This window comes from Mastomys coucha, unplaced genomic scaffold (genome assembly GCF_008632895.1).
Source record: "Mastomys coucha isolate ucsf_1 unplaced genomic scaffold, UCSF_Mcou_1 pScaffold18, whole genome shotgun sequence".
Taxonomy (NCBI): Eukaryota; Metazoa; Chordata; class Mammalia; order Rodentia; family Muridae; genus Mastomys; species Mastomys coucha.
The window spans coordinates 7,188,156-7,196,822 of record NW_022196900.1 but is presented as its reverse complement, the minus strand read 5'-3'; the positions used below and the strand labels follow the sequence as shown (position 1 = coordinate 7,196,822).

At 41.4% G+C, this 8,667-nt stretch overlaps 1 protein-coding gene across 2 annotated transcripts in view; it reads right to left on the bottom strand.

The window, feature by feature from the left end:
* Positions 1-234: 234 nt before the first annotated feature.
* The window catches only part of Ncbp1 (nuclear cap binding protein subunit 1), a 34,434-nt gene continuing 26,001 nt past the window's right edge, over positions 235-8,667 (bottom strand). For both annotated transcript variants that reach the window (XM_031377301.1, XM_031377302.1), the window contains 8 exons: positions 7,700-7,822; positions 6,242-6,344; positions 5,864-5,957; positions 4,835-4,938; positions 4,146-4,260; positions 3,261-3,389; positions 2,689-2,802; positions 235-1,427 (listed from right to left, as the gene is read on the bottom strand). In XM_031377301.1, coding sequence (XP_031233161.1) covers positions 1,314-1,427; positions 2,689-2,802; positions 3,261-3,389; positions 4,146-4,260; positions 4,835-4,938; positions 5,864-5,957; positions 6,242-6,344; positions 7,700-7,822 — 896 coding nt within the window. In that variant the 3' untranslated portion in view covers positions 235-1,313. The remainder of the gene's footprint in view (positions 1,428-2,688; positions 2,803-3,260; positions 3,390-4,145; positions 4,261-4,834; positions 4,939-5,863; positions 5,958-6,241; positions 6,345-7,699; positions 7,823-8,667) is intronic.

The following is an 8,667-nucleotide window of genomic DNA, read 5'->3' as shown; positions in this document are numbered from 1 at the left end:
CTTCAGTGGTTAATTCTTTGGCTCCTGGAGGATGGGAGCTACTTCAAATTAATTAGAGCATGAGCTATGTTAAATGGGAAGGAGGAACAGGGTAAAGAAATAGGATATTTAGTTAAGAATCAGATTTTGTCTTTCTGAAGTATCTCTCATCCAACCCTGAGCTACTGAATTTAAATGATTAAATGATACTCCTACTTTAAATGTGGTATTTAAAAAGCCTAGGAGTTCTCATTATTAAGAAATTATATTCTATGGCCATTGAAATGTATGATAACTAAATACCACATATACAATCACAATGTATACTTCCAGAGTATAACATACAAAAAGATAGCAAATGCACAAAATTACTACCAGTAACTATATCATTATTAGTGGATTTTTCTGAGGTTTAATGAGAAGTTTAAAAACCCTAGAAATCTGGAATGCCAAATAAGCCAGATAACTGCTTATGCATTATTTTACAGAACACTCATTGCGCTTCAGCCTCAACAGACTCAGGGATCAATTATCCACTCCAGGACCAAAGAGACAAGCCCGAAGCCACACTGAATTCCAAGTCAATGTCAGTCTGTTACACTAAGGGATCTTGGCAAATTCTTCTTGGAGCTGCAGGGCATGACCAGATGCTTTTCAACAATGGCTGACAAACCTGCAATTACCTGAGAGGTAGAAAAACTGCTGCTGTCTTCATTATACTTTGAGATTGCAGTTTAAAATAACTTTCAAGATTTCCGGGTGGCTTATATTTAGACAAATTTGGGGTTTAGTACTAATAATCCTTGATCCTAACAAGTAGTAATCATAAGAATACCACTTAAGAAAAGTATTTGCAAAAGACAGCTTTGGATGGAGACTAGGTACACCTTCTGTAAGAAGAGACTAAGATGATAGACCATGACTCCCAAGGTTTAAAAACCATAACTGCAGTTTATTCCAGCCATGTTCCCAGGAGCAGAGAAAAGCTAGGCTCCTGGAGATAGCCCGTCAGTTGTAGCTACCATTTTGCAAGCCTGACCTTGCATTTCACACACCTCAAACCTGTTGTTTTGTGCCCTAAGGAGAAAAAGTATCAAATGTATCACAAGAAAGTTGTGCCTCGCATTATGTACAACTCTATGGTCACCATGACATCACTGTCATCAAGCCACACTTGCCCTGCAGGGCAACTAAGGGTTACGCCATGTTCCTTGCTCTCCTCCCCCATTTCCTTTAGGAGGTGAAAGGCTACTTACTACAAGAAAGCAAACCTTCAAACCATCAAAAATAAGACAAGTTATTTCGAGATAATAAAAAGGGAAGAAACGTGACTGTTAGGCCTGCAAAGCACAGAACTGCTGGAACACAGCCAGGATGTGAGGATCTAACTCGGCCGTGAAGAGCAGGTTTTCCAGGGTCACCATGTACTGCTGGATTATCTGGTGATGCTGCAGACACAGAAAAGAGGCTTCAGTCAGGAAACCAAATGCAAGCAATCTTGCAGAACATGTCCCTCATAGCCCACCCATGCTGACACATTTCCTGAGAAGGCTGAGCATTGTAACACTACAGGGGAAGGAGTGGAGAGACATACAATAATGTAAACCCAAACTCAGTTCTTATAACCTTGATGTGGGAGCCACTGCCCACAGCTATACTTCTGACAGCTGTAGAGCGCATCTGGAAAGTGAGGACACATTTCCAAAATCAGCCTGTCTAGGGAGCCAAACAAAGCACCAGAAAGTGGGAACTTTTCTCTGTAGACTAAAACACACTAAGAGATTTCTATAGGACTAGGGGCCCTCAGTTACCTCCTTTTGGTTTTTCTAGACAGTGTTTCTCTGTATAGCCCTGGCTGTCCTGGAACTCACTCTAGCCCAGGCTGGCCTTGAACTCAGAAATCCACCTGCCTCTGCCTCCCAAGTGCTGGGATTAAAGGTGTGTGCCACCACCGCCCGGCTCTCTCAGTTACCTCTTAATGGGCTAATAAATCTGGGAGATTTGGAGGCTTAAAGAATTGAACTTTAAGAATAATTACTTCTGCATTAATCACTTTTCTGAAACAAAGGTGGACTTAGGGAGTTAACCAGGAAAAATGAACTTCAGTCCCCTGCACATCAGTAAATCTAGCTGAAAGCAGTTTACCTTGTTTCTGTGGACACACTTTACACAGACTGTAAAGTAACTTTATAAATCTTACTACTGTTAAGTTAGCAGTCTTTTGTTCCCCTGCTACTTTTCTGTGCAGGGCTCCCTAGTATAGGGAATGGCAACCCAGAGTGTGAGTGCTATAGTATAAAGCACCTTGTTTTAGTATTCTGAAGAACAGCAGTGGCCACAAATGGACATAAGCTAAGGGGCCTACAAAAGCTACATAGCCCCCATAACTGTTTTTTTTTTTTTTTAAAGATTTATGTATGTGAGTGCACTGCTGCTCTCCTCAGACACACCAGAAGAGGGCATCGGATTCCATTACAGATGGTTGTGAGACACCATGTGGTTACTGGGAATTGAACTCAGGACCTCTGGAAGAGCTGTTAACTGCTGAGCCATCTCTCCAGCCCAGGACTTTTTTTTTTTTAAACAGTGGTGAGTTCCACTCTGTGGTCTGGAGCATGACAGACTGGTGTTTTAGCACTGACATTTTAAACTAGAAAGCCTGTGTGACTGAGGCAGTGGTGCTGCCTATCTGTTCCAGGCCTCACAAACCTGTAGGAAGATCTGCTGCAGCCTCTCTATGCAGTTCTTATACCACGGGGTCAATATACTGGTCCCATCAGTTTCACATCGTACCAAGTGCTCAGTCAAGATCATGATGAAACGCTGGATAGGATGCACAAGTTGAAGAAGTATTAGGGGAAGGAATATTAATTTCTCAACAAAGCCAAACCGAGAGTTCTCAAAGGTCTTGCTGCTCCACTGGACTGTGGTGTGTACTCCTGACTTTCAGGACTCCCCAAAACTGTCAACTTAGCAAGGGAGAGATTTAATGTTAAATCGCTTAGCCTCTTGGAGAAATATGCCCTAGCCTCTGTTCTAAGGAAACAGCATGTTAGTATCAATCTACGTACAGAATGTTCCCAGGGAAGAGAGGTCACCCAAGTCATCAACCATAAGGAGTACGTGAGGAGGGTATTTAGATGATGAGCAGAGCAAACAGCTCAGACTCACAGTAGCCTCCAAGCTGAACTCTTCTTTTGCAAAGTTCTCCATTTTTAATGTTTTGTGATTTAAAATAGCAACTTTCCATATTAAGAGAACAGGTGCCCTTTAAATTTCACCTGGAAGATGACGAGGAAAAGGTTCTTCTGCTCGCTCTGAGCTGACTCCACCTTCTCCTGCAGCCTTTCTATTTGCTCTTCGAGGGCACCGTCCTTCCTGTCACTGCTCCTGTCATCATCATCACTGCGCTGCAAAACAACAAGCCAGTGTGTGATGCCTAACCACAGAAGGGGAGCGATTTGAAAAAAAAATCAACACCAGGTTCTGCTCTGTGGCCTAGGTTGGCCTTGAATTATGTATGGCCTTCCTGTCTCCACCTGCCTAGAGCTGGTTTTGGGGGTGATGGATGGGTGGTGCCCTAGGCCCGGGGAGGATTTTGTACTAAAGGGCTTTTATTCCTGGAGTGACAGCGCTGGGGATACTTGGTGATGTTAATGCTTGGGGTGAAGTGGGGGAGTGAGGCCTACCAGGTGTCAGTCTACCATGGCTAGCTCAGTCATTAAGCTTATCTTTCCCCTGCCTTCTACAATGGTGGATATGCTCAATACCAGTAACAAAGAACACTCACTACTATAGGACCAGACAGCTCACACTTCCCTCTAAAGAGTGTTTTTTACCATGGGAATAACCTGTCAAGTCAGGTTGGGACCGAGACTAACTTGTCCCACCGCCCCACACAGCCGCTATAACTGTATCCCTTTTCCTTTGTGCCAGACTTAGAGACACACAAGTTTTCTTCTAGGAAGCCAACCGAGAGGTGGTAAACAAGGGAAATATAGTTTGTGGTCAACATCAGTGCCATAGCATGTGACAGTTTTATGTAACTTGGAATTAAAAACCAAAACAAACCAAAACAAAAAAAACCCCTACTGTCATGGCAAAGGGCTCGGACTACCCTGCAGATTCTGTCCCAACTGGTAAGCCCTCAGATCAGTACGACTTACTCGTTTGTGCTGCCTTGCCAGTTTCTCTTTAGCTTCTTCTAGCTCTTTCTGGATCTTCAGAACATGTTTGTTCATCTTACGAATTGTAGAGTGCAAAATTTCCCACACAAACAACCTTAAAATAATACAACATTTGGTTAATGTATGTTATACTACAGAGAAAATATCTACACTGTTTTAGCCTGTCATTCATAAGGGCTGACAGGGCCTTCTATCCTCTGGGAAGAATACGGCATTCTGTTCCAGCAACACTAGTTCAGCACTGCAGTGAATTGTGAAAGCATCCATCTTCACACATTAGAGTCAGGCGGCTCCCAGAGGGCAGGACCATAACCTGTACTTGTCTACTCTTAATAAAACACCAACATTAGAGTTGGTCTTTCATTCTACCCTGTGAGCTCTGAGAATCAAACCCAGGGATCTCAGACCATTAGGCTTGACAGCAAGCTCCCTGACCATCTTGTTGGCCCTGTAAAAACTTTTGATCATACGTCACTTCAGGACTTAGTATATTTCAGACAAGTATGCTCTGCAAATAGCAGTCGTAGTGGAAAAATTAAGACTGTCACAGATTTTAATTTTATTTCATTTGCGTTCACAATATGTTAACCCTTGCTATTTGGTCCTGATCATCTATAAAGCCTGTGTAATGTCACAATGTTATTACGTGATATAATTCTGGCTCAAACCTCGTAAAGTCACGAGACAGCTCCGATGAGAAGATCCAGTTTGCTACTGCAGCGCAGTCAACAATTTGTGTACGAATCATCTTATCAACCAGTACAGCAATCATCTACAACAAGAAAAGAGACAGGGTCAAGTTTTACTGATAAGGAGACATAATGATAAATAATGCTAGGAAAATGAAATAGCAGGACTATAAAATGTGATTTTAATAGCAATGGAATTGACCAGTTTAAATCTTTCTTTTTTTCTTCTAGACAGGGTTTCTTATAACTAAGACTGGCCTTGAACTCCTGGTTTTCCTGCCATTACCTCCCATGTGCTGCCATTAGAGGTATTGGGCCACCACTCTTGATTAGACTAGTCAGCCTTTAGATTTATTCTGCCTTCTGCTATGCTCTAATACTGTAAGAAATACTATATTAACAGTAAAGATTGCCTGAAAAGACAACTCTTGAATGGTAGCACACACTCTTTAAGAAATTTTTCATTGATAATACCTCTATAAAAATATGTGTCTGTATATGTGTAATTTCAACTGAAATCTCCCTAGTTAAAAAATAGCATCTTATAGGTCTTGTTTGTAGACATAGATAAACATGATAACTATTTCCTACTAAATATTGTGGTCAAAAAGTTTTCTTCCTCAGCATCTATTATGTGTGTAAATGCTTTAGCACAAAACCAATCACAATGCCACCTGAAGAATGTTACTGAGCTCTGGCAAGATGGCTCAGTGGCTAAGGCACTTGATGGCAAGCCCGACAAGCCAGGTTCAATACCCAGGACTTGCCATGGTGGAAGGAGAGAACGGACCTGAAATTTGTCCTCTGACTTCACACAGGCCCCGTGACCCTCCCATGCATCCCCCCTAAGCAACAGCTCAGTGTAATTTAAAAATCTACAAAGAAGAATGTATCAGTTAATAATTTCCATAACACCCAGTGTACAGACTTAAAAAACATTCTACTGGCAGATTCAAATATCTGTATGTCTATATAGCCAGGGCCTATGTCTAACTAAGCAGCTGGTACCTGTGGATGATTCCTCCAAACTTCAAACATAACTCTCAGCACATGTAGCTTCCCCTTATCACTTTCTGCTAGAGTTTTGAAGACTTCATGAAACCTTTAGATAAAGGTGAAAAGTACCACAAATAGTTAGTTATTCATAAGCCCTCTTAGTGTTTTCAAAGCCCCTTTAATGTTACTGAATTTAGGCTGGACCACTGTCCCCAGGACCTAGGCTGGCACTGCTTTACCCACCACATGTACATCTATCTACACTGCACACACTTAACAAAGCCACCGCAAACCAAACCCAACTCCACCAAACTACGTAGGAAGATCTTCTTATTTAACAATTTTGGGCAAAAGTTACTACAGCACTGGCGCTCAAATATATATACTCACTTTGCAAGAGCACTGAAGGAGTGACTGAAGGACTTGGCAGCTAGGTGCAGTAGAGTCTGGACAAAGACCTCTATTTTCAAGGGGTTAAATCTGAACCCTTCATCTGAAAAATATTTCATAGTAAGATTTAAAAAAAGTTAACTATAGTAATTCCTTGATGCTGTACCTTGGAATATTAAGGGTAATAACATATGAACATATAATAATGTTCCAGTAAAAGCAAACACCAAACTCTACTGATTTCAAATACTGAAAACATAAAACTAAGTTGGGCCAACCAAGGCTATAGCAAGACCTCATCTCAATCGCTTGTTGAAGAAGCATACCCTTAACTCTCTCTCATGGGAATGTTTTTCAGTTCTTCTATGTAACTCAGGGTTGATTTTATGGCAGGCTCTCAAAGATGCACTGTTGCTGGCCTGGAACCTCCAACTTGGTCAGATTAACAGGCTTGCACTACCACTCCTGGCTTATGACCCATTTGCTTAAAACTATCACACATCCCTCCTCCTTATTCTGATTACAAGATGTCAAAATGTTAAAGCAAAACCTTTAAATCTACATCTTACAACTTTTGCCAAGTCTAAACCTCCTGTTACCACGTCTGACTGACACGCCTTCGGTGTACTCCGCCTCCTGTTACCTGGGCTGACTGACACACCTTCGGTGTACTCCGCCTCCTGTTACCTCGGCTGACTGACACGTCCTTGGTATATTCCCCAAACAAATGGCGGTCTCTGCAGACTTGTCATCTGCTCTACTTTTTGTGCAACACAGATTGACCTAACTAAATATTTCACAGTATGCCTTCTCAAGTACTAATGCAACTCTCTCGTTACTTCTTTATCCAATCATACTTCAGGTAAGCCTTTCATTCTGTCAACTTTCCTATTCATACCAGGAAAATAAAGCAAAGCTAAGATGTTGGCTGAAATTACATGACACATACTAAGTAAAGATTAGGCAGTAGTATCATAATAGCTTATAATTTGGAGAAAATGTCAGCCATACCCAAAATATCTAACCCACCAAGCTTCCCCATTCAGGAAGTCCTCTTAATATAGAGGAGTATAAAGTAGAAATAGCTGAAACCCCTGAATGAAGAATGTATGATTTATTTGTATGTAGCACATGGTTTATGTCCTTTTGGCACTGTTGTTGCTTTTGAGACAAGGTCTCACTGTGTATTTCTGGCTGACCTAAAATCTATTATGTAATCTAAACAAACTGGCTTCTAACTCATAGAGACCCGCCTATCTCTGCTTCACAAGTCTGGGATTAAAGGAGTGCATACCATACCCAGGATGGCTTTTATTAATAGAAACTCTTCCCAGGAATTTTAGGGCCCCTTAGGTGAGGGGTAAAATATGCAGGTGCTCAGAATAGCTGACAGACTCTGTGTGAGCATGCAGAGCTCGTGTTGCCTGTAAAGCTCAGCTGAAGAAGCCATTCTCTTACCGTCATCCTCAACCTGGTTAGGGTTTGGTACGTCCTTCAGAATGCTGAAGATCTCATCGTTGGTTGCCTTACTTTTAAAAGCAACAGATAAACAGAGTGCCACGGAATGTCCAGGAAGAGAATCTAAACACAGAACAGAAGGGAAGGTAGATTAAGCTCAAAGACTCTTCTATGAGCAGCTAAATTAACAGTTTGTTATTTCCTTTAAAACAGAATACTCTTCAGCCCGATGTCAGCACTGAAGCCATGTATGGCACTACACATGAAAGCCTCACCTAACTCAATGCCCTTTTGTCTAGACTGAAAGACATGACACTCAGTGTCAGCACTCGTGAGCACACCAGTCCTCAGGCCTCCCAGACATTTTAAATCCAAAAGCTTCTCAGTCACTCTTGCCAACAACCCTTTCTTCTAGGGCAAATGGGTTCCAATAAGGGGAACACTGCCAAGATAAAGGCTCTCTGCTTAAACCCTGCGTGCTTACTACTGGTTAGAATTTTTTTGAGTAAGTGCTTATGGTATAGAATTTATGTTACTATCAAGGCATCAAAGCAAAAAGAAATGTACTTTCAATGTAATTCAGACAATGGTAACAAAAAGGGCAATTTTGACATAGGATCATAATAAGACCTATAATAACTAATGTCTGTCACAACAGGCCACACAAGGATAATCATATAGCTAATAGTTGCTGTGAACCTGTCTCTGAAAGTGGAAGGAAACTCTATGAAAACCAAATAAAAATAAAAAAAAAAATCACACACACATGCATAAGAAAGTAAGAAACCTTTGTCACTGAGGAATTTACACATTAGCTGAGAATCAAGAAATATACTTCAGAAGCAGACAGAAAGCATTTTTTTGTTTTTTTGTTTTCTTTTTTTGGTATTTTCGAGATACGGTTTCTCTGTATAGCTCTGGCTGTCCTGGAACTCACTCTGTAGATCAGGCTGGCCTCAAACTCAGAA